The 25,167-nt window shown below is 40.1% G+C and overlaps 5 protein-coding genes across 6 annotated transcripts; 2 read left to right on the forward strand and 3 right to left on the reverse strand.

Moving 5' to 3' along the window:
- Positions 1–1,815: 1,815 nt before the first annotated feature.
- mettl21e (methyltransferase like 21e) lies at positions 1,816–5,601 on the reverse strand. Its single transcript, XM_087793448.1, is given in 6 exon segments — positions 1,816–1,839; positions 1,841–2,128; positions 3,339–3,436; positions 3,511–3,628; positions 3,694–3,851; positions 5,387–5,601. Coding segments are annotated over 6 exon segments (708 nt in total). The 5' UTR covers positions 5,409–5,601.
- Positions 5,602–5,762: 161 nt separating this feature from the next.
- Positions 5,763–14,272, reverse strand: ercc5 (excision repair cross-complementation group 5). Its single transcript, XM_087793964.1, has 15 exons — positions 14,112–14,272; positions 13,625–13,800; positions 13,308–13,423; positions 13,111–13,218; positions 12,931–13,009; positions 12,545–12,691; positions 12,263–12,470; positions 10,639–11,448; positions 10,339–10,565; positions 9,088–9,207; positions 8,793–9,006; positions 8,295–8,439; positions 7,317–7,517; positions 7,155–7,239; positions 5,763–6,509 (listed from the first exon to the last, which is right to left on the reverse strand). The coding sequence occupies exons 1-15, from the start codon at positions 14,197–14,199 to the stop codon at positions 5,907–5,909; spliced, it is 3,327 nt and encodes a 1,108-aa protein (XP_087650090.1). The 5' UTR covers positions 14,200–14,272; the 3' UTR covers positions 5,763–5,906.
- A 602-nt stretch (positions 14,273–14,874) lies between these two features.
- On the forward strand, positions 14,875–19,229 carry blzf1 (basic leucine zipper nuclear factor 1). Its single transcript, XM_087793966.1, has 7 exons — positions 14,875–14,952; positions 15,112–15,184; positions 16,506–16,966; positions 17,039–17,238; positions 17,317–17,445; positions 18,358–18,589; positions 18,665–19,229. Exons 2-7 carry the CDS (start codon positions 15,166–15,168, stop codon positions 18,848–18,850), a joined length of 1,227 nt encoding a protein of 408 aa, XP_087650092.1. The 5' UTR covers positions 14,875–14,952; positions 15,112–15,165; the 3' UTR covers positions 18,851–19,229.
- A 30-nt stretch (positions 19,230–19,259) lies between these two features.
- On the reverse strand, positions 19,260–20,784 carry trmt10c (tRNA methyltransferase 10C, mitochondrial RNase P subunit). The gene has a single exon (XM_087793965.1). The coding sequence runs from the start codon at positions 20,661–20,663 to the stop codon at positions 19,347–19,349; it is 1,317 nt and encodes a 438-aa protein (XP_087650091.1). The 5' UTR covers positions 20,664–20,784; the 3' UTR covers positions 19,260–19,346.
- A 1,411-nt stretch (positions 20,785–22,195) lies between these two features.
- txnl4b (thioredoxin-like 4B) lies at positions 22,196–24,425 on the forward strand. Of its 2 annotated transcripts, XR_015711415.1 has the most exons (4): positions 22,196–22,395; positions 22,471–22,622; positions 23,196–23,460; positions 23,500–24,425. XR_015711415.1 is itself a non-coding variant. In XM_087793273.1 (3 exons), exons 1-3 carry the CDS (start codon positions 22,264–22,266, stop codon positions 23,359–23,361), a joined length of 450 nt encoding a protein of 149 aa, XP_087649399.1. In that variant the 5' UTR covers positions 22,196–22,263; the 3' UTR covers positions 23,362–24,425. The 2 variants fall into 2 exon arrangements, 1 of the variants encoding a protein (XP_087649399.1); XM_087793273.1 differs by having other exon boundaries at positions 23,196–24,425.
- The last annotated feature ends 742 nt before the right edge of the window (positions 24,426–25,167 follow it).

Consider the following 25,167-nt stretch of genomic DNA (forward strand, 5'->3'; position numbering starts at 1 on the left):
AGTTAAAATATATACTTTAAAAGGTCAAGACACAGTGGTTAGAAAACCACAGAAGAATCATGGAAAAGCACAAATAAAAATGTCTTTAGATGTTTCTTGAAGGAGTCAGTAGATCATCAAACACAGAGGGAGAGGAAGATCGTTCCAAAGCTTAGGAGCAACAGCCTGGAAGGATTTCTCTCCTCTAGTCCGGAAGCGTGTTCAGGAACCATCAGTAGATTCTGATCCACAGACTTCAGAGCCCGAGTTGGGGTGTAAGGCTGGATCAGATCACTGATGTAAGGAGGAGCCTGACCATGAATAGTTCTGAAAGTAAGAACCAGAATTTTAAAATAAATGTGAGTTCTTCTACTAGAGCGGGTCAGAATTCTCGCTGCAGAGTTTTGTATCAACTGCAGGCGAGACAGATCCTTCTTATTTAGATACAAAAATAAACTGTTACAATAATCGAAACAAGAAGATACAAGCGCATGGATTATAAACTCCAGATCATGTTGTGACATCATTTTCCTAAGTTTAGAGATTTTTCTCAGTTGAAGGAAACAGTTTCTGGTCAGTTTTCTGCAGTTTTGAACAAGAGACATGTCTTTATCAAATACAACACCCAGGTTTCTCAGGCTCAGTTTGACAGACTGACCTAAGTCACCCAAGTACTGACACAACCCTGGAACCTCATCATCAGGCGCAATAACCAGTATTATAGTTGTTTTTTGTTTCCGGCGAGTGTTTGGATTGTTTTTTCAGGTTGCCTGTTCTTTCCTTCGTTTCCCGTTTTATTTCCCAGTTCTAAGGACGTTTCGGTTTTTGGACATTTTGTCAGATGTTGGACTGCTTGTTCATGAGATTGTGGACTTTGCATCTTTATTTATTCATTTTTAAATCTTTTCAATTGTTAATGTCTTTGGAAATGTTTTCCTAAACCATAAACAGAATTAACAAAAATAATTAAAATCTCTTAATTAAGAAACATTAATAATTATTTAAATGCTAAGATTTTATAGTGCTAGTTCTATTTTTTCTTCTTTTTAATTGTGTTGGGGAAAGAGTTTTAAAAATATATATTAATTAGGAATAAATCTATGTAAACAGAGCATGAAGTTGAATCATTTAAGTTTTGACTCGTAGCTTAGTGACTCATATGTTTACGTCTTAGAAGTAGAATGAGTTTTCTGTCTTAAACAACCAAAGATAAAACAAACAAGAGTCCAAGAGTGGATCAGCTGAAGAAATTAAATATCCTCACTGGACTGTCGGAATGTTTGGTCCAGAGATAGCTTATGTGCTCACTCAGTTTGGGAGTTTCATCTGATACGAATTCTTTGGCAACAAAACTTAAAAACAGAATTAAAACAGTTGGCGACAAGAGAATAAAAATGACTCCCTGCAAGCAGACTTTATTGGTGACTTCTTTATCCTGTGAGTGGATGTTCTGAGGCTCAGGTGAGGGTGTCCGTCCAGGACTGTGTTTTTTAATGGCTACACATTTCCTCTCCGGTGTTCCATGACATCGACCTCGCTTGACTCAGACCGAGGGTCCGACGTCTTTGTCATTGTCAGACAAATATTTCTGAGATATCAGATTTTGCCTGTTCAGACAGAGCTATTTTTACGGACTGAATTTTGAAGGACTGAATGGCAAAACAGCCTGTCAGGTTGTTTACGTTCTGTCGACTTAAATATAGTTCGGTACGTTTGCTGACTCGTGTGGATCCATATCACGATGTAGCAGATGATCCATTAGCTCGCTCGGTTCTGAGAAGCATTTCCGTTGAAAGTAAAGTGTAACTCAGTATCATGACGTTAAGGAATCATCTTTCAAGCAGCGGCTCCTTTAGAGTCTCTTCCTCGCGCCCTGGTACAGTTTGATGCTGAGACTCGGGAGGTCGTAGAGAACCTCCAGGTCGAAGCGCTCCTTGAACCGGTCCACGAATCGGTTTTCGCGGTCCAGACGGAAACGCATGGCCCACAGGATCCGGGTGTTCTCTTGGCAGAGGTGGTCGAAGGTGTCGAGCAGCTCCTGCAGGTAGTTGTGACAGTAGACCACGTCGGCCGCCAGGATGTAGTCGAACCTGTGAGTCGCCCGAGGGAATCGCTGCTCCACCTCAGGACCCCAGATCAGCTCCGTCACCTACGTGTAGATATGAATTTAATATGCTGGTTAAGTATAAACACATCTCTTTTTCAGTAGGAGGTGGTACTACTCCATTAAATATGCTGGTTAGGTATAAACACATCTCTTTTTCAGTAGGAGGTGGTACTACTCTATGACAAAAACAACACCTAATAATTAGGGATGTGTTTTGGCGAGAATCTGGCGATACGATATGTATCACGATACATGTGTGACGATACATTGCGATATATTGCAATACTGTTGTAACAACTATATATTATAATATATATTGCAATATATTGCTATATGATAGTAACATTGATATATTGCTATATATTGCGATACTGTAGTAACAACGATATATTGCGACATGTTGCGATATTGTAGTAACAACGATACATTGCGATATATTGCGATACTGTAGTAACAACAATATATAGCGATGTATTGCGATACTGTAGTTACAATGATATATTGTGATATTTTGCACTACTGTAGTAACAACGATATATTGCAATACTGTAGTAACGACGATATGTTGCAATAATAAAATATCCCCAAATGTTCCGATACTGTAGTAACAACGATATATTGCGATATGTTGCGATACTGTAGTAAAAACGATATAATGCGATATATTGCGATACTGTAGTAACAACGATATGTTGCGATATGTTGCAATACTGTAGTAACAATAAAATATCCCCAAATGTTCCGATACTGTAGTAACAACGATATATTGCGATACTGTAGTAACAACGATATATTACGATATGTTGCGATACTGTAGTAACAACGATATATTGCAACATATTGCGATACTCAAGTAACAACGATATATTGCGATGTATTGCGATACTGTAGTAACAATGTAATATTGCGATATATTGCACTACTGTAGTAACAACGATATATTGCAAAACTGTAGTAACAACGATATATTACGATATGTTGCGATACTAATCTATAATAATAATAATCTCTATTTATATAGCGCCTTTCTAGACCAGGGTCACAAAGCGCTTTGACAGCCATTCACACATACTGATGGGAGTAGGCTGCACCACATGGCGCCGAATCTGCCCTCAGGAGCAATCAGGGTAAAGTGTCTTGCTCAGGGACACAACGACACAAGCTTGTCTGGAGCTGGGATTGAACCCATTTAATTAAATTAAATTAGCGGAGGGTCCGGTGACGTCACACACGGTCAAAACCAAAAGCTTACCGACGGTACATATTTCGAGTGTCCCTTCGTGTTACGCGTGACGTTGTACTGGAGGTTTCCCAGCACGTCTGGAAGGTCAGTAGAGGTCACCTTGGCCCCTGGAAGGTTAGACAAACAAAATAGTGGTTAAATCCTTGTTTATTACTTTGATGTCAACAAAAGGTACCAGTACCTAAAAGACTGGCCACGACCGTCACCAGACCAGTTCCGGCCCCAAGTTCTATCACGTTTCGGTCCGTCAGGTTGTATGTGTCCTGGTTGGCCTCCAGGAAGTGGCAGAGCACCATGGCCTGGTGGAACACACCGTGTAACTCACCTCTTCGTACATCAAATATGTCTGTTAAGTGGAACATACGGAGGGCCACAGCACGGCCCCATAGAGGTCCGTGGACTCCTTGATGCGGATCAACAGGTCGGAGAAGTGGTAGCCCTCCCACGCCTCCGGACCCATGACGGACGGGTGGAACTGTCGCGCCAGGATGGCTTTAGCGAGCTCAGCATCCGCAGCGACATCTGCAGACACCAGATTAAAATATAACATATTTTTTAAATACATATATTATAGTTTCTTCTTGCATGATATCTGTACGTAAACGGATAATTTTTTTATATTATTTTTGTTGCACATATTAGTATTTTTGTCATCACTTTTTTCACCTTAACCAAATGAATGCAAAGGTCAAAAGGTTAAAACTTAAAAAAATTTCAAGGATCACAAAAAACATTGGAGTTGTTAGATTTAATATATGTATAATAAATTAATTTAACTTTAAAAACGCAAAAGTTTTAAAACAAACAAACATGATCTGAAATAGAACGAGACAATAAAGAAGTAAACTTTCAGCGTGTCCTGGATTGGCCCCGGGACCTCCTCCCTGCTGGACATGCTCAAAATACCTCACCGTGTATAAACATCTCGTCAGGAGTAAACTAACCTTGTGTACTACTGTGATAAAGATGACGTCTCCTGATGTCATGTTTACCAAGAGTACAGGTTTTATTTGGGCTTGAGTTGACTTCGTGTTAGACCTGGCAACGTTAAAACGCCACCTTGTGGAGAAAAGTCAAATTGACTCATTCAAATGATCTTGTTTTATTTTATTCAGCGACGAATTTACAATTTTATTGTCATTTTAAAGTTTGTTTTCTCTTTTGTTTCTGCATTTTCCGAATCATGAGAAACATTTATTGCAAGAGTTGTAAACACAACTTGGGATATTTTTAGTGGTGTTAGTACGGAATAAAAAAAACAAGATAATAATAAGATAACAAACTAAATAAGCACTAGAAAAACAGAACCAATCACCAAAGCAGCCATTCTGCATTTTAGGGACACAATATACAGCGTAAAAAAAGATGCACTGAATCAGAAGAAATACACCATTTTATTAAAGGAATTGTCATAAAGAATATAAATAGAAATAAGGAGAATATTGCCACTTGAATCACAATAAAAATTGTATTATGTTCCTCCTTGTGTGGTTTCTAATACCCCTTTAATTGATCATTATTTTACTTGTAAGTAAGTAAGTAAGTAAGTAAGTAAGTAATTTTTATTTGTATAGCGCTTTTCCAGACCAGGGTCACAAAGCGCTTAAACAATCAAAACAATACTCAATAAAGTATATATTTTAAAGATCAAGATAAAACTGATAACACAACAGGAGTTCCAGAAAATCAAGGAAAAGCCTGAACAAATAAAAACGTCTTAAGATGTTTGAGAAATGTGAGTTCTTCTAGTGGAGCTTTATAATACTTGTTCTTTCGTGAAAGTTATTATTTTATTTTAAAGGGACGCATTAGATTGAAATAAAAATATCTCGACTCCACTTGAACTTATTTACAGCTTCCGGTCTCAGCTGTGCCAGTGTGAGTTATATTGGTGACACAGCTTCTCAGTTACGTGTGTGTGTAGGTGTGTGAGTGTGTGAGTTAAAGAAAGGTCAGGAGAGCCCTTTGAGTGTGTGTGCGTTTAAAAATTGACTATGGAATTAAATTGACACACCATTGTGAACATGCAGAAGAATCCCAACACATTCAATCCTCACCGTTCCCGCTGGACTCCTCCATGGTTCCCTCAAGAAAGACTCTTTCTACGAGAAAGTTCTGATTCTCTCAGGCCGTTGGGTCGATATACCAGCCCCAGGTCACTTGATATTCCTGCAGGTCTTGAATGACGCAATGAGGACAAATGCTGCTTTTCTAAAAAAAAAACAAAAAAACTTCTGCTCCAAACCATGCGTCTCCTGGCCTCGGCTCCGCATTTCTGTGTGGGACGCTCTGTGTACCGGCCTCATGGCTGAGTGACAGATGCAGCTGCGCCTGCGACTGCTGACCCGGACCGGCAGGCTTAAGACGAGAGCGGCGCCAGTTTAGATTAAGACAAAAAAAGGAAATAGGAAGACAGACATGACGTATAAAAATGTTCTTTTATTCATGGAGTTTTCAGAACTTTCGGGAGCAAGATTATTTCCTTTCATGATCTGATCTGCTCGATCCGAGTCTCAACGGTTGACTGAGCTCCTCATTTTTTAAGGTTAGGATTAAACTCTTTCATGGAATCGACCCTTAGAAAAGTTTTGGTTTCAGTTTCAGACCCGGGTTCGTCTTCCTCCGTCCTCGACCTCTCGCGCTTTTACCCGCTCGTCCTCTCCGGTTCCCCTCGAACGCCGACTTGGCCGTCACCATGGTGACCTTGATGCCGTCGTCGCTGTCGTCGTCGTCAGAATCACTGCTGCTCCGTCTGGCGGGTTTGGTCGTTGCGGGCCGAGCTGGTTTTACTGGTGAGTCCTGAAGGCTGATCCTGCTGCTGCCGCTGCTGCTGCTGCTGCCGAGTGTCTGTCGTGTTTGTTTCACAGGCGGAGAAACAAATTTCAATGAAGACGAGTCTTTGTCTCTGCAAACATTCTGAAGAGCGCCGGCCGAGCCCAAGAAACCTCCACCTCCTGATCTTTCCTTCTCTGTTCCCTTCATTTCTTCAACTATACATCCTTTTTTACACTTGGCTGGAGACAGTTTCTCCTCCTCCTCGTCCTCGTCCTCCTCCTCTCCTTCATCTCTCCCCGTCTCCTTTCTTTTCATGCAGGTGATCGCTCGCCTCAGTCGCGTACTTTTGATGGCTTGTTTCTCCTGCTGCTCCAGACGGAAGAACGAGTCGATCCTCAGCTGAGTCTAAACAAAAACAGTGTTAAATGTTTCAAATACTAAGGAAGGCGCAGAAGTAAAACGTTAGTGAGAGTTTAAGTAAATCGGAGAAGAAGACAATGAAAGAACCCCTAAAGTTAAATGCAGTTAACAGAGTATTTGCTTCATTTTCTATTATCTGGTATCATTTCCGTTTCTGTTGTATGAACGTATTTAATTTTATAGATTATTCTAGTGAGTGTTCAAGTGAGTCTGTTGCTAGGAAACCACTTGTATCCGTGTATGCTTCAGGGAGTTCGACGTATACAGTATAAGAATTGATTTCTTCATTTAAATTTATCAGGGCTAAAAGTCTCATTTAAAAGAAAATCTCTTGATAGCAGATGGCAGTGGTGTTTGCGGAACTTACCGGCAAAAAACACAGAGAAAAGAAGCTTTGTTTAAAGATTTTGCAGAATGATCTGCATGATCTCGCTTTTCTTGAGTAATATTTTTGAGAAAAATCGGTGACCAAGACAAGCGTTTTGAAATGACAAAAGAAAACATGTTATGTTGGAGAATATCTGTTTGTTTGTTTTTCAAAATAAAAGACCTTACAGACTGTAATAACCATCAAAATAATTTTCATTCATTTCCCAATTTGATTAGACATTTTTCTACTGTTTTTTTCACCTGCTGCAAACTCATCTGCTTCATCACAGGCTGAAGAGTCTCTTCTGCTTTTCTGCTGCTCCAGCCGAAGCGAGTCTGGCAGAACGTCACGGCGGCGTTAAGAAAAAAAACAGCAATCCACGGATGCTTATCAGCAAAAAAGCAAATTCAATAAGAGGATATTCTTTGATCATGTCCAGCTGTGGGCGGCCCCAGCTGAAGGAGGAGTCGGACTGGTCCACGCTGGGGTCCAGGTAGGCTTGAGCCACGACCGGGTTCGGGAATCCAGGCTGGAGTTTCAAGGCCCTTAGCTTCCTCTTCACCTTAGTGTCGCGAGGATCAGCTGCTAGACGCTTCTTTTCTTGAGCCTCAGACCACCAGTTACTAGAGGAGAACAGCATCATGAATAGATGTTTGTATTGTTACTTAAAGTGGACTTACAATTAGTCTTTAATACAACTGGTATACGACTGACTCATCCAATTAATAATGTTTTTTGTCTTCTATAAATATTTTCATTATAGAGAGTTAGCCTGTGGTGAGCATTAGCCTGTGGTAAGGGTTAACCTGTGATAAGGGTTAGCCTGTGGTTAGAGTTAACCTGTGGTAAGAGTTAACCTGTGGTTAGAGTTAACCTGTGGTTAGAGTTAACCTGTGGTTAGAGTTAACCTGTGGTTAGAGTTAGCCTGTGGTTAGAGTTAGCCTATGGTTAGAGTTAGCCTATGGTTAGAGTTAACCTGTGGTTAGAGTTAACCTGTGGTTAGAGTTAACCTGTGGTTAGAGTTAGCCTGTGGTTAGAGTTAGCCTGTGGTTAGAGTTAGCCTATGGTTAGAGTTAGCCTATGGTTAGAGTTAGCCTATGGTTAGAGTTAGCCTATGGTTAGAGTTAACCTGTGGTTAGAGTTAACCTGTGGTTAGAGTTAGCCTGTGGTTAGAGTTAGCCTGTGGTCAGAGTTAGCCTGTGGTCAGAGTTAGCCTGTGGTAAGAGTTAACCTATGGTTAGAGGTAGCATGTGGTTAGAGTTAGCCTGTGGTTAGAGTTAGCCTGTGGTTAACAAACATTTATAAATCATTTGTTTACAGTAATAGTGTCTAAATAAATAATGTATTTCACATAAAAAGTAGCAATCATTTTCTAACTTCTCATCTCTGAACAAGCGCACCTGAACTGTACCAGTGGCTCCAGTCCAGATCCCGGGAACTCGTTCAGGATCTCCATGCCGGTGACATATCCCACCCCTGGCACACCTTCCGTGTAATCGCTTCCAAGTAAATAAGCCAGATTGATGAGCTTGGTTCTGTCCAGACCTGAGAGAAAGGGGATGAGCTCAAACATTGTTCCCCGAGTGACATTTGTCTAACATCCAGCCTGGCTCATGTGCTGGCTGCTCATCAGTGGTCCGACTTAGCATACGTCAACACTGTGATTAAATAGAACATTTAAAGGTGAAATAAAACAGTGACACCAATCCGAGTTGAACTTTAACAATCCCTCAATGATATTTGTGGAACTTTTAGCAGCAGCTAATAATAAACAATACAATACAATTCTATACACAAGAAAGGCGCTATATAAATAGACATTATTATTATTATTAAGTAAAGTTCTCTTCATAGACAAATAATTGTGTCAATCATATTAAAGACATTTCTTCACTGACCTAGTTGGTTCTTCAGGTCACTGTACTGATAGTGCTCTACAAACTTGTTCTGACTAAAAAAGTTCTTGTACACGTGTCGCCCTCCGAACAGCCACACGTCAGAGTCGTCTGTGATGGTTCCGTTGGTCTGGTCGGCCTTGTCCAACGCCGCGCACTGAGCCTCGGCCTCCGTCGGCGCCACGAGGTAGGGAACCCCGAAGAGACTCAGCAGCTCCTGGTGTCAGAAGAAGACAACGTTCAGCAACTTCTAGAAGACGTTTGAGTGTTTTTGTTGTTTAATATAGTCCCGCCTCACCTGGCTCTCCAGGTACATCTGTCCGGTGACAGTGTTGGCCATCCTCTCCTGCTGCTGCTTCCGCTCCCTCAGGCTGGTCTGCTCCGCCTGCAGAGAACTTTCCAAAGCTTGCAGCTCCTCCTGAAACACGACAACAAGACTGAATAAAACATTTCGGTCTCTCCACAGCCACATCATCTTGCTCTTCCCAGGGCACATCGAGGCATTCCCAGGCAAGCTGGCTCTACTCCGAGTAACTCCTGCTTTACATCATTGTTTATTAGTTACTAGTTGTTGTTTTTTTTAATCAATCATCGTCTCCATTTCTTTTTGTTATACTTATTCAATTGAAAACTTCAAGAAACTGTTGAGAAATTGAGACGAAAACAATGTACAAAAACATTCTGCCTGTGTTAGAGAACTAGCTTATGGATGGAGTTAGCTTTGGGATGGAGTTAAGTTTTATGATCTGAGCTAGCTTGTGGAAGGATTTCCTTTATAGTCAGTCCTTGTGGTCGCCCTCATTAACTGGTGGAAAAAGTTTGTTTATGATAGCCGCTAGTTTGTGTCAGCACAGCAGTTAGTTTGTCAGAAGAACTAGCTTGGGGTAGGAGCTAGCTTGTCGTGGGAGCGAGTTTATGGTAGGACCTAGCTTGAGGTAGGAGTTAGTTTATGGTAGGAGCTAGCTTTGGGAAGGAGTTACCCAGTGGAAGGAGCAAGCTGGTGCTAGGGGTTAGCTGGTGCTAGAAGTTAGTCTATAGTGGCAGCTAGCTTGTCGTGGGAGCAAGTTTATGGTAGGACATAGCTTGAGGTAGGAGTTAGTTTATGGTAGGAGCTAGCTTTTGGAAGGAGTTAGCCAGTGGAAGGAGTAAGCTGGTGCTAGGGGTTAGCTGGTGCTAGAAGTTAGCTGGTACTAGAAGTTAGCTGGTGCTAGGAGTTAGTTTATAGTGGCAGCTAGCTTGTCGTGGGAGCAAGTTTATGGTAGGACCTAGTTGAAGTAGGAGTTAGTTTATGGTAGGAGCTAGCTTTTGGAAGGAGTTAGCTGGTGCTAGGGGTTAGCTGGTGCAAGGAGTTAGTTTATAGTGGCAGCTAGCTTGTGGTGGGAGCAAGTTTATGGTAGGACCTAGCTTGAGGTAGGAGCTAACGTTTGGAAGGAGTTAATTTTACAGTTGCATTTGTGTATTGTTGTAGCTAGCATGGAAAGCAGTTAATTCGGGGAACACGAAACACACTGAGAGGTTAGCTTGGAAGAAAGTAATTTTTCAAACCCACCAAGTCAAACTGATCCCATTTCTCCGTTTCCGGGGCAGAGCTTGGTCCAGGAACCATTTCTTCTCCCTGATCTTTCTCTCCATTCTGCTCGTCTTCTTCTTGTACTTGTGGTAAATTTGCAATCTTTTCTGAAGATTCAACATTGGAAATATGTTGTTCCTCCTTCACTTCCTCCTCGTCCTCCTCCTCGTCCTCCTCCTCCTCCTCTGACACCTCAACAAAGCTCTCTGGAATCAGTTAAACCAGTTTATTTGTGATGTCGAACGTCATGTCAGTGTTTGATGTAGCCACAGACGTTACCTTCTGATTCACTTTCTTTATCACTTTGAGGCTTATCGCCACTTCTCTCGTCTCTTTGAAGCCTCTCACGACTTCTCTCTTCACCCTCAGTATTTAGGATCAGAGGAAAAGTCTCTGAGCTCCCGAGATCAACCTCCTCCTTTTCTGACCTCGCTCCTGAAGCCCGGTTTTCTTCCAGAGCTTTCACACTTCCCTCCTTCATCCTCTGTTCAGATCTGATGTCCTCCACATTACCTTTAACCATCATTTCCATGTCGACTGACTGTACTATGGCGGCACGAAAAGACTTATTTCTCTGCGTGATGACATCCTCCATCTCTTCTGCCAAGTTGCTGAACACAGTTTCTTGCTGCTTCAGTGGAAGATAAGATCCTTCTTTGCTCAGCACAGGTGATTGAGTCAAAACTTCAGACTCTAACTCTTCATCTGAACTGCTGATGATGACTTCTCGTTCAGTCAAGATCTTCTTCTCCTGCTGCTCCTCGGTCAGAGCGTGCTGAATAGCCTGGAGGGTGCGTGGAGAAACACTGCCATCTGGTTCAACCAACTTCTCATCATCCGAGGAGTCCCACATAGCACTCTGGATCGCTTTTAAGGTTCGAGGGGAGGGCGGGGATGTAGCATCTTGTGTTGAAACATTTGGTTTCGATTTGGATTCCTGTGACGACTTAACATCCTCCTCGTCTTCATAAATGGGACGCCACAGGGGCTCAGGTCTGTCCACCTTTCTGCTTCTATAGTCTGGGATGGTGGCGCTGGACAAGGATGATACCGTCGGTTGCTGGTCTACGGTCTTACTATTCTTTGAGCCTAGGACGTAAGAAAACAAGGTTGTCATTAAAGTTCCATTTTATCTACTCTGACAGTTTCAAGAAAAAACTTAAAATAGACAATGTTTGGGTCAAATACACATTAAAGATATAGAAATACGTGCAAAAAGAGGTAATAATGATATATTGCAATATTTCTTTTAAATACTGAATAGATATTCAACAGTTCTGTATCTTTTTTTATTTTGCAAATATCCACAACCTTAATTTTGTGTTGCAATTAAACTTTTGGCCACTAGATGGCAGCAGTCATTACAGCGTAGAAACAAGAAACAAGGAAATCCTGTGAGCTCTTGCCAATGACTGAGAACGAGAGGATACAGTCAACTTCAGCAGCTGATGTTCGGACATATTTTGGTTTCAAAACAAATGACAGCAGTTACTTCTTAAAATAAACACTACAATGTTGGATCAATGGAAACATAAACTAAAACACTTTTACCAGATTAAATTTATTTGTTTAAGAGAAGATGATTGCCTGTCATTTAATATTATGGCCAAGAACAGGGGGTTTAGTGAGTGATTACTGGGTGCACTTTGACAAGGTTTTCATTCTTCTCCTTTCTTTCCTTTAAAAAAAATAATTATACGGATATACAACCCTTAAATGCAGCTATGGACAAAGTGTGGGCTTAGTTCTACGTCGTTTGGTCTCACGACATAGTTTTTCCCCCTATTTTTTTTTAAATAATGTAATTTAATATAATTTAATGTAATGGTAATAAACTAAAGTTAAAAACAAAACTGTACCATGCCAATAATTTACTTTTACATCAAGAATTAAAACATCCTACCTTTAATGAGAATATAATGAGAATTATCTTCTGAAACAAGTCTGTTTGTCTCTATGTTGTCGCTCTGCTGATCTCCATCAGGGTGGAGCTGTGGAGCACTGCCTGCGCTCTGCTGCTTCATCTCCTTCTCTACGCTCTCCAGACGCTGATTCAGCTTGTTCCTCTGGAGCAAACCAGCCAGCTGGTACCGTGAGAAGTCTTCAGCCACCTGAGAAGCAGAAGGAGACGTTCTAGAGAAGCTGTTTCAAAATGAAGGAAGCAAAGTGGTAAAACGTGAGGTACCTCTGGTGGCTTTTGCATCATAGATCTTCGTCTTTTGCAAAACTCTTTCATGTCTTTCAGCATTTCATATTTCATCTCGGGGGGCAGGGAGGCAAAATCCTCCGAGTTGATGTCCATTGAGTTGGTGCCACCATACATTCCCTCACCCTAAAAAGGATAAATATAAAGTGATGTCAAAAACAAAAATATACCGTTTAAATTAAGCAAAAACATTTTTAAATTAGGCAAATGAGTACAAGCTTTACTCAATAAGGCCTGACTCACTGAAGAAAACTATTAATGACATCCATCAATTCACAACAAAAAAAGGAAAAATCCAACCCAACTTTGCTCACCTTAAACAAACTATGACAAGTAAGTGACCAATGCTTTTGGCCTTAACTTACCTGGTACATATAAAAACTGCCATCTGCATCATCTTCATCATTTTCATCATATGCTTGCTCCTCTTCTGAACTGCTTTGGCTAAATGTGACAAACATGAATGTAAGACGTGAGGAATGCACAACAAGAAATGTAATGCATTTTATAATCTCAAATACAGATTTAAACGTAAAATAAATAACCTGTTCTTCTCTTGCACTTCCTCCTCTGCCGGGGGCAGAGCTGGGAGAACATACATGTCATCCACCTCATTTCTTCTGGCTGTAGAGAGGCTTGGTAGAGGATCGACACTGATGGAGAAATAACGAAAGATTGAATTCTAACAGGCCATGTTTGATAAACATGAAATACATTATTTTTCTAACTTCATTTAATCCACCTTTTGTCTCCCAGAGCAGCTTTGATCGCTTGTCGCTTCAGAAATGTTTTGAGGAGTTTCTCGTTGGTCTGTTTGGATTCTTGACTTAGCTCCTCCTTCCTTTGCCTCCTCAAGGCCTGCAAGAAACCAATGAAATATGCTTTATTTAAATGACAGGCAAACTTGTGTTCATGTTAAACCTTAAAAAAGTGTACAGAAGAGTACACTTGGCAGATGCATCATGGGGATGGACTCAGTCATACTTGGTCAAGTTCAGTGAACTTTGCATTTAATTCCCCTCACTAAGTAAAGGTTGAAAGTAAAAAAAACAAACATACCAGTGTTTGCTTCTTAAGCAGAGGTGCATCCCCATCAAAGACGAACACTGGCCTAATGCGGAAGAAGAGCAGTTTGCAGATGCGATGGAACAGCGTGAGGAGATGGGCATTCTGGACACTGTTGCCCTCACGGTCTCGGACCCCCTTCACTGCTTGGTTCAGCCATATGCTGATGTCTGAGAGGGGCTGGTTAAGGACAGGACTTTTAAAGGTTCAACCACAGTAAAACAGGTAAGCGACAGAAGAAAAGGAAATATATAATTTGTAAGTAAGTAAGTAATTTTTATTTGTATAGCGCTTTTCCAGACCAGGGTCACAAAGCGTTTAAACAATCAAAACAATATTCAATAAAGTATATACTTTAAAGAGCAAGATAAAACTGATAACACAACAGGAGTTCCAGAAAATCAAGGAAAATCCTGAACAAATAAAAACGTCTTAAGATGTTTCTTGAAGGAGTCAGTTGTTTGTTTGTAAGTGTGGATGCCAACAGCAAGGATCTTCCCCTCCAGAGTCTCAGGGTTGACGGGCTTTCCCGAGCTCTCCAGCAGCCTCCAGAGACCATGTACTCCCATCCTACGAACGTATTATCCTTCCAAACAATATGAACTTCTTTCGTTAACTTCGCACCGTTAACTGGCCATACATTCTACTAATTATACAAAAACTGTCAACATCCGCTAAGCGCACCCATAATTTAAGTCCGTCACTATTACAACAGGGCATTGAAAGGTCCGCTTCATAGGAACGCATTGCAGCGTTAGTTGCTTTTATTTTACTATACAATTAACTAATTAAATAATAAAAAAGTGTACATCTCGTCATTATTCTTTGTATGCTGTTATCAGAAGAAATGTTAAAAAAATAAACTAAAAATATGAATTGTCATTATTCGTACTGAATTATTATTTATCGCCGATATGTATATCCCACAGTAGGAGGGGTAAATAAGTAAGTTTCCGTAATGGAAATTTTTTTAATACGTCAAAAATATAGGTAGAATCGTAATGTCTTCCAATTAAATGGTTGATGATGTCGCCTGAAAGTCAAAACGGAGGGAAAAACAAGTCACCTCCAGCCAACCGTTTCCGGGGAGAATTTGCTGAACGAATGTGTTTAAAATTCCGAAATTTAAGAGCACAGTATATAATTTTGCCCCCTGAGGAAAGTTAAAAGTTATTATTTATTTGAAAAGTCTAGCTAAAGTTTTCATCTGAAAAAAAATGTCCGTGTGGGATTCCCGTAGTGACGTCATCACACAAGCGCCGAAGTGACACGCAGAACCCATTGTAAAATTGGAACAAATCGTATAATAACTTCGCTCACTGGTATGTTCTTCTTGTAATACCAGTACAATATGATTTTATATAGTCGCTAACTTGATGTCTGGATGGTTGGGTTGAGTTTAGAACAGTGGTTGTTATTTGTTGTCGTCACTTGTTATCAGCTGTTGTTTGTAAATAATTACCCATTTTATTCTTTTGCAGAGATTTAAAGCGCCACAGTTCCATTCTTGGTTCACCAAAAAAAAGAATTCCATCATGGCTGCAACAGTTAGAGGTAAGCTTTCTCATCTCGAGTCTCAGAGTCGGTTAAATGAATGTTTTAAAATCCCCCAAAATACACTTAACCAGGCCTCTCGGATAACAAAGTTGTGCTTATAAACAAGGCATTCATTTATCTGAAGCGTTTTACAAAAATATCATTGACAGAAACATGTATCTCATCAATAAAAATATAGTCTGCAATAATACTGTGTAAAGATTCAGATTTTTTTTTAGCCAAAACATGATGAAATCTCACAAAAAACACAGATGTAGTACATTCTTCAGAGAAAATACCTCTTTGGTGTCATTTATGTAAGTTTAAAAAATGTCTAAACAATAAAGAAAACGGATTGTTTTGAAGTTATTCTTAAAAAAATAATGTCTCTTATAACTCTTTGCACTTTTATTCGTGCAGGCTTTTCCTTAATTCTCTGAGACTCCTGTGTTTGTCTCGGTTGTGTCTTGACCTTTTAAGCATATATTTTATTGGGTGTTGTTTTGATTGTTTAAGCGCTCTACAAATATTACTTACTTACTTACTAATGCAAAAAATAAACAATGCCTTAACATTGAAATAAATGAATGCATACTGTTTTGATATTGATACGTCTTATTTTTGTAGTAGAGTTCTTGCATAGCTGTTCTGTGCTTCAGATTCAAGTGACCGTATGGTTTTGCAGTGACTGTTTTAAGAGTCATAATATAAAAAGCCATTACATTAGCACACAAGATGTGCGACCAGAATAAATGCCCTTGGTAAATAAAGAAAGAAGCCCGAAGAGTGTGAGTCTGCTACTGCAGACGCAATATAATTCGGTCTCTATAATAACCGGATAAAATTACAATGCTGAGTGCAGGGTTTAAACACACAACCTCAAATAACAAAGTGATGTCCTTTTCCAATGGACCTGATCAGGCTGGTTATAAAAGGGAAGTCGATTTTCAAGGATGAATAAAAGATTAATTGGAGGGATGTTTATTTGAGTTTACCGTAAATACAAAATAATGTTTCCCAGCTGGTCTGGGAACACCTTGGAGCAGCTAGATGATGTAGCTTGGGAGAAGAAAGTCTGGGCCTCGCTGCTGAAGCTGCCGCCCCCGCGACCTTAACCCGGATGAGATTGAGGAAAACGAAATGAAACGATCAAAATAATGAACACGCTGCTCGAGACATTTGAGGTTTAATAAACAGCCCCCAAAAAGAGGATGTATGGTCAGCCTACTATAATTACATGTGAGATGCTGATAAACATTTAGAGTAAATGATAAAAATCTGCTTTTAATTCAAACCCGAATGACAAACTGGTTAATTTTTTTTCTTTTTATTTCTTCAGGTCCCGCCAGTGTGCCGGTCCGGGTTGCTGGCGATGGCATGGAAACCGAAAAACCCACCAGTGCTTTAGAACCCAACGCAGACTCCTCACCAAAAGCTTCGCCCACAATCCCTCCTATAAAGGTGGCAAGTCCCAAAGTGAGTCCTAAATCTCAACATCCCTCCTCACATGTTGCCCACCGGTCTCCCGGAGTGCTGCATCTGGGAAAGGTCAGCAGAGAGGCGTGCACGGAAGTGGAGGCCGTGAGGATTTTCATCCCTCGAGCAGCTATAAGCCGGAATGGTTGCGTTGGGATTAATGAGGGGAAAGGGGAGGCGGTGCAGCAGAGCGAAAGTCAGGGCTCACCCTCGGTGCCTGTGCGGGAGGATTGGAGAATACAGCTGGAGAAACTGGAGAACTCTGAGCGGAGGTTACTGCAGGACAAAGAAGGACTGTGCAACCAGCTGCGTGTGCAGACGGAGGTCTGGTTTTATTGAACTATTCTACTTTAACACTTGGACTTTTCTGACGTAACCATTTGCTTATCGTCTCAGGTGAACCGCGAGCTTAAGAAGCTGCTGGTCGCTTCAGTGGGAGACGACCTGCAGTATCACTTTGAGCGCCTGGCACGGGAAAAGAACCAGCTGATTCTGGAGAACGAGGCTTTGGGTCGGAGTCTAGCGCACACCGCAGAGCAGCTGGAGCGAATGAACATCCAGTGTGATGTGTGGAGGAGCAAGTTCCTGGCCAGCAGGTGGAAAAAACTACTTCCAACCAGCCTCAGATTGTCAGGAAAAGGGGAATACTTAGTATTTGTGTCTCTGTGTTCTAGAGTCATGGCTGAGGAACTGACCAACTCCAGAGCAGCGCTGCAGCGTCAGTCCAGAGAAGCACAAGGAGCGATTCAGGATCTGCTGCTGGAGAGAGAGGCCTTCTCCAGGGAGATGATCCTCACGCACAGGTACTACAGACGCGTGTCTTCATATTCCTCTAATTGATCTCCACAACATTGGTATGCAGTGGTACCTTGAGTATCATGCCCCCCGCTCCAGCTCTTCCTCAACCATCATCAACATTCACTCTCGAAAACTACTTTCTTTTAATAGCATGAATTCTGAAAGATTACTTGGCCTTGGAAAAAATAAATCCCTTCACCGTGAAGTACTAGATGATTCTTGCAAAATCAATCAGAAATAAATATTGTAACCGTGGAGTTTAACACGGGTCAGTGAAGGAGACATGAGACTTGGGAAGAAGTTTGTTTTGGTTCTAGTTGATTTGGTTGTTGAATATCAAACCTGTGTTTTGGCTGTGGCTTACAATATATCTCGCTTTATGGTCTTGGTGCCACAGAAGGTGAACCAGAATCTGGCGAGAGAAGACCGTCCATTTGTATTATATTGTAGTTATGGGCTGATTATGTTATTATAGTCTTTATATCTATCTAAAAGTGTTTTAATTTAAACTAACAACTAAGGTTTTCAGACGTATCCATGTCATGTCATGACATGGTTGTTGTGTTCATCAAATCGTCACTGTCTGCAACAGAAACATTGATGTATAACTGTATTTCTTTTTCGAAGTTCAGCAAAAATTATGATTAAATTCATCAGAATCAGGCGACAGTTTGATTTTTTTAAATGCATAAAAATTGATTATAATCTCATAATTATCAATCACTTGTAAAGTGTAGTTTTTCAACATTATTTAACAATAAAATAGTGTATAAATGGTTTCCAAATAAAACGTGTTAAAAAGTGAATGTTTTAACAATATGTAGAGAATTGTCGCGCTCCAGATTAAAAAGGCATCTTTGTCAAATGTGTCATCCAGCTGGTTATTAATCTGTTTTCCTGTCTCTATGTGTCCTCAGATCCTTGGAGGAGCTGCTCGTTTCGCTTCAGTGGGGCCGCCAGCAAACGTACTACCCCAGTGCTCAGCCACTGAGCACTGGAGATCTTGCAGTAGCCAATCACAAGCTGGCAGATGCCATCAACCGCCACTTGTTGGGGAACAAAACCAGCTGCAGCAGTACCACATTGAAAAGCAGCAGCGCAACAGATCAACATCTCTGCAGCACACCAGCAGAGAAAATGGCTGAAAAGGTTTGAGTCGTATTATTTTTGACACGATTTTTTAAGTAGGTTTTTTGAGTTTTGACGATACATTCTCGTCACCAGGTGTTGAAGATCTTGGATCCTATATCCAGTCCTGAAAGCGCCACTGAATCGCCATTGGTCGATTCATCCACGGCAAACTTTCTGAGCAGCAAGAAGAGCATCGGCAGATTCCACCCATACACTCGCTTCGAGAACATCACCTTCAACTGCTGCGAGCGCTGCTCCGGAGACATCCTGGTGCTCTAGAGGTCAGCGGGGTGCTGCTGAGAACTGTCAGGTGTCCTCCTCTGTGGATCTGGGAAGAACAAGAAGTCTTTTATATGGACTCAGATGATTTCTAGAGTTTTTGAAAATTATTTATTTGTAAATTCTTCTTTTTAGATCGATTTTTCTTGTTATTGGCGAACGGGTCTAACTTTTCTCCGTCCAACAATAATTTATAATGTCAGGTGTTCAATACAAGAGAGACATTACACACAATATGGAGGTATTTGGATACTTTTTGGTGTGAATGGAGAAAAGTGAGACCCGGTCATGAGTGTTTTTTATTGACATGCATTTTGCCTATAACTTAAATTGGGTGAGCGCGTTCACATAGAAATAAATGAACGAGATTTCGAAAACAGTTCTGCTTCTTTGTATATTTATTGCTTGAAAAAAAAAAAAAAAATTCTTTACAAAGAAATGACACGTGACAAGTGACAAATGACAAGTTCGAAAGGCACGGTGTGAGACGTCCAGCTCACTTCTCATCCGACCGGCCACCCAGTCTCTTCTTGCCTATGGCTTTTGAATCTCTCATGTTGCGTAGAGTGTCCAAGAAATCAGTCTTTCTTGATTTTGGTTCTTTAAACCTTTTGCTGGATGCAACATATGTGTCGTATTTCAAAGGTAGTCTCGCTTTTTCTCTCATGCCGCCGTGTTTTCGAGTGGGCACGTGCTTGAGCGCCTCTTCCCATTTCCCCGTATCCTTTATCGTCACCATGATCCGCATCATCTGATCCAGGGTCAGATTTTTAACCCCGCTCTCCCACTTGAGATAGTGCTCCAAAGGCAGGCGGGCAGTGGCCAGATTTAAACGCTTGGCGATGGAATTCGACAGGCCGGGCCTGGGTGTGCGGTCCACCAGCGCTCCTATGATGTAGATCTTGGAGTGGTCGAACTGATGGAGGACGGTGTGCGAGTCGCACGTGAGGTAAACAAGGTTTTCGCGAGGAAAGATGTCCAGGTAGCTCTCTGCATGGGGGGTGACCGTTTGCTTGCTCCAAGCATCGGCGCCATAACGCTGGACCAGTTGTTTCAGATACTCTCCCTCTGGGTGGAGGTTGCAGAAGTGAAGGTCGAACGGGTCGCTGGAGTTGCGGTTAAAGCTCTCGGTATCCAGCAGCTGACTGACGGCATTGTTCATCTCAATGTGGTTCATGTGGCCATCGTAGCTCAAGTCGTACACCAGCGGCTGGCCGAACTTCATCGCCCGAAGATATTTCCAGGTGTTACAGTGCATTTCATACTTGGGCCCGAACCCGTGGACTATCCGGTTCTGAGCCGATGAGTCTTCCGCCTCTGGATTCAGCTCCAATAAAGCTGCTCTTGCCTCTTTCTTAATTTCCTTTTTCTTTTTCTGAGCATCTTTTCGAGATTCCCTGACTTCCAAGAATTTCAAGTATTTTGTTCTGCTCGATTTTGTTTTGCACTCTGAAAAAAACTGCATCTGTTCCTCCGTGATCTCGTTCGGCATACACTTGCCAGCGAGCCTCCACAGCGACACCAGGTTCCGAGCAGCTTCCAGGGCATCGACATCCTTCGTGGAGTCGTTCTCGTCTCGTTCTTCGGTGACTTCCCTCGGTTCCACGGGTGCAGTGTTGGCTTTCATCACCGACTTCCATGAATCCACGTCTATTTTCTCCGTTTTCTCAGCGGGGATGAGGCGGGCGGTGGTCTTGAGAGGAGGCTCACCTTCGGATGAAAACAACCTCGGGAACATTCTTGCGCCGGAGACAGCGACGAGCACACGCTGTCGCAGCTCGTTGAAACCGCGTGGGTTAAAAACTCGCAACATGATGAAGAACCTTTTCGGCCAAAGTTGAAGGATCCAAATCGCTGTCGCCGTTTACATTAAAGTCAGATATTCATCTATTTTTCCTGTTTCAGATTTTGTTCGGTTTCCATGAGAGGTCACGTTGCTTCCATGTGTACCATTAAAATACATCCGTACAAACTTTCGCATGAGGCAACGTTTGTTCCCCCCTTGTAAATTAATCAAACTCGCTTATTATTATTATTTTTTAAATAAGGAGACACATTTTGCTGAATTATGTAGTTTAAAAACGTTCTTCGGAACAGATACAATTTTGTCATTTAAACCAATATAGTTTATCGTTAGTTTTCCAGCCGGAGTGTTCAAAAGGGTTACACAACAAGTAGAATAAATAATCACAAGAAGATAATTTGAATGAACAGAAATATGAAATTATTTAACCTGGATCAGTTGATACAGTATGAATATGAATTTCGGCAAAAATTTCATTGCAACCTGGAAGGTGCATATTCAGAAAAAAGTCGACAAATCTTAAAAAATCGTGGATGTCTTCTTGGTTAAATAACTATTGAAGAGCTACAAGCAGAAATGGGACGAAAAAAACCATCAAATCATTTGGTTGAAATATTATTCATTATTTATTTAGATTTCATTTTATAGAAATGTCTCATGTTTTATTTTTATTTCATTAATATTTTCATTTTTACCTAGCCCAGACCTCATAAAAAGTAAAAAGAGAAAAATACAAAAATAGCAAAATAATCAGTATGATGTTTGTATACACAGGAAAAATTATTTGTTGTTAGTGGGACAGAAGAATGGATAGTTTAACTGGAGCAAAAATGTTAATAATTCAAATGCCTAAATAAAGCATGTCTCCGGATATCTGCTTATGTGGGGTCAAGGGTCAGTGAAACTGCCTACAAGTTTGTGAAAAAGGCAACAATAAAAATGACATTTCACTTCCATTTAGTAGAACAGAAATTAAGTTCAACAAGAAGCAACAATTGAAAATGCCATAACATGGGAATAAGAAAGAAAAAGCAGGTGTTTTTAAACTTCTCATATTCAACTGGCAAAAGGTATGTATGTGTTTTTAAAATGATTATCCATTTAATCTATATAATCAAAGCTATCTAAAAGACAATATCATTCATCACCATCTGACGTTGAACAGAAAGGGAGTACTGAACACATCAAATATTGTCTTTGACAATAAATGAAGGGCTGCAGAAATATAGTTTGTTGTTTAAATAAATAAACACAGATCAAAACAGTAGAACAATTTCGAATTGAATGTTGAACATAGGGACATTCAATTGATGCAAAATAAATTCGATTTCAAAGATACAATTAGAATATTCTAGAAATACAACGACTTAATACTAAAATACATTGAAAGATTCAAATGAATAAATAGCATATACTTTTGTTTAGTCGTGTTAATAACTTCATATATTCCATTTGTGTCAATTTACACTCCATACCACACGGTGGCAGTCATCCACAATAGCGTTGTTCAAACCTGCATTAAAAACACAATAAAGAAGAATACGATCAGTCAGTACCGCTTGTTTATATATCGTGAAATCCAAGTCGCTGATAAATAAGCTTTTAAAAAATGAGTTTATTTCTACCGAAGCTTTCTTCTAAAACAGAGATAGATGAAGCCATTAAAAGTGTCGCGGAGAAAGTATTGGTTTTGAGGTTCGGTAGAGACGAAGACTTTGTTTGTCTTCAGCTGGATGAAATAGTAAGTATGTTTCCTCCTGGTTCCCCAGATAACGTGTTTATAATCTTACATTCTTAAATCTTGTTTTGCTTGTAGCTGTCTAAAACTGCCCACGACTTGAGTAACATGGCATCGATTTACATCGTGGACGTGGACAAGGCGCCGATTTACACTCGATACTTTGACATCAGCTTCATCCCATCCACAGTCTTCTTCTTCAACGGGCAGCACATGAAAGTGGATTATGGGTGAGATGACACAAGGCCAACGGATTATATATAGTGTCAATGATTCATCCTGATCTGCCAAGTTGTTAAAATGATCTTTTTAGGGGACTCTAAGTAAGTAAGTAAGTAATTTTTATTTGTATAGCGGTTTTCCAGACCAGGGTCACAAAGCGCTTTAACAATCAAAACAATACTCAATAAAGTATATACTTTAGAGGGCAAGATAATACTGATAATACAACAGGAGTTCCAGAAAATCAAGGAAAAGCCTGAACAAATAAAAACGTCTTAAGATGTTTCTTGAAGGAGTCATCAAGCGCAAAGAGAGAAGAAGATCATTCCAAAGCTTAGGAGCAACAGCCTGGAAGGATTTCTCTCCTCTGGTCCTGAACCGTGTGTTCAGGAACCATCAGTAGATTCTGATCCACAGACCTCAGAGCCCGAGCTGGGGTGTAAGGCTGGATCAGATCAGTGATGTAAGGAGGAGCCTGACCATGAATAGCTCTGAAAGAAAGAACCAGAATTTTAAAAAGTTGGAATTTGTATAAATAATACAATTTTTACAATTTGAATAATCAAGTTGTTCTCATCCAGCTCCCCGGATCACACCAAGTTCATCGGAAGCTTCAAGACGAAGCAGGACTTCATGGATCTCATCGAGGTGATTTACAGAGGAGCCATGCGAGGGAAGATGATAGTCCAGAGTCCGATTGACCGTCGGAACATTCCCAAATATGATCTTCTCTATCATGGAATTTAATGTGTTAAATATACTTGTCCTTTTTTACCTGGATTATTAAATACATAAGAGGTCTTCAGACCATTGCTGTGTCTCAAATCGCATACTAGCGTACTCAAAGTTAGTATTTTTAGTGAGTAAGTGCGTCTCAATTCTTAGTATGTGAAATTTAGTGCGCCATGCACACTAAATTGGCGTACTAAAACGCCCACTAAACTGAGCATGGTTCGATGGACACTAACCACACTAAACGGCCGCCATATTAGTGACATTGTAAACGAAAGTTACGTCGTATATAAATGCATATATATGCATATACTTACAGGTGTATTTTCAGCAGCAGTAGAAGGATGACACGTCTTAATACCAGCTTAAATATCTCGCGAATATATCGATTCTCATATTTTTTCTTCATTTCTTTTTCTAAACTTGCAAAATGTGCTGCCAGCAGGTGTCGATAGTGTTCCAACAGCTGGTTGAAATCATGGTTAAATAGAAGTAGAAGAAGAAGCTGTCGCGTCATTTCCGGTTAGTGTGTAGCAGCAGTGTTTGATTTGAGACATATTATCTGTGGAGAATTTGCGTACTAGTTAGTATGTACACTATCCCGATGCATACTAACTTCTAGTATACTAAGAGAAGTATGCGATTTGAGACACTGCATGGGTTTAAAAAAAAAAAATGTATTAAATGGTGACCATGACAATAGCCACCAATTTAATGTAGTTACTTTAAGTTATTCCCAAAGTATTGACTCTTTAATCGTCCCATTTGTGAATGATTTAATTTAATATATATTAAGTCTCTGTCGGAAGTAAAACCATGACATTGCTTAAATGTGTGACACCAACGCTGCAAGCTGTTTCCAAAAGTTCTAAATCTGCAGATATGATTTTGTTTGTTTCTTACATAAAATTGAGCTTTAATTCTTGAATCTCCTCCTTCTCATTGACTGTTGTGTTTGATCTTCTAACACTATCAAGTGTTCATCAAATGCACAATTTGAATTGTTATGTTTCCTATGGAAAAATGCTTTTGTCAGCCGATATTTGTGTTTTATGCAATAAAATATGAATGAAAGTATATATTCTAAGTGTTTGCATCTTATTACCAGTGGAATTTTCCATCTTATTTTGTCAATATACTGTAGCGATGGGTTGATGAGGCCTCATCTCATGAAACTGCTGTGTTTAGTTTTCTTGAAGGACGATTAAATGACCCTCTCAGTTCAACAAATATATTCCAGGTTTCATTTAATTAGTAGATTAGCTAAATATTATAAAACAGACCTTCTAGTGCCATCAATAATATACTTTTATCATTATTAATTTATTTTTTTTAACCCCATATAGCTTCTAGGATAGATGAGTATAAATAATTTTCTTTTTTCTCATCTATTGTACTCTGTGTACTCAAGTTCCCTCAAACAATTCTATAACTTTTTTACAACAATATATGTACTTGTAGTGTAGATATATGAGGGCATATATATGTATTTATGTGGCCTATGACGTTTAAGATCCTGAATTATTTATTTTAATTTTGTTGCATATACTTGCATATACAAGTCACTAAACATATGTTCTTGTTTTATGTCTTTTGGCCCCACTTTGGTAATCTTTGTGAGTAAGATTTAAAGTATTTAGGTAAATATTAAATACGTTAATTAAATCATTTGTTTTATATTAGATTAAAAAAAAAGTTGTATAGAATAATAAACACGTTTAGCTTGATTTTATTACAAGGTTTTATACTTTTAACTCTTTTCGTTTTTTGCTCGATGGTTTATGACGTGGCCCCTATTTGACGAGCAAATTATGATTTGAC

The sequence above is a fragment of the Callionymus lyra genome, chromosome 6 (genome assembly GCF_982586985.1).
Source record: "Callionymus lyra chromosome 6, fCalLyr1.hap1.1, whole genome shotgun sequence".
Classification (NCBI taxonomy): domain Eukaryota; kingdom Metazoa; phylum Chordata; class Actinopteri; order Syngnathiformes; family Callionymidae; genus Callionymus; species Callionymus lyra.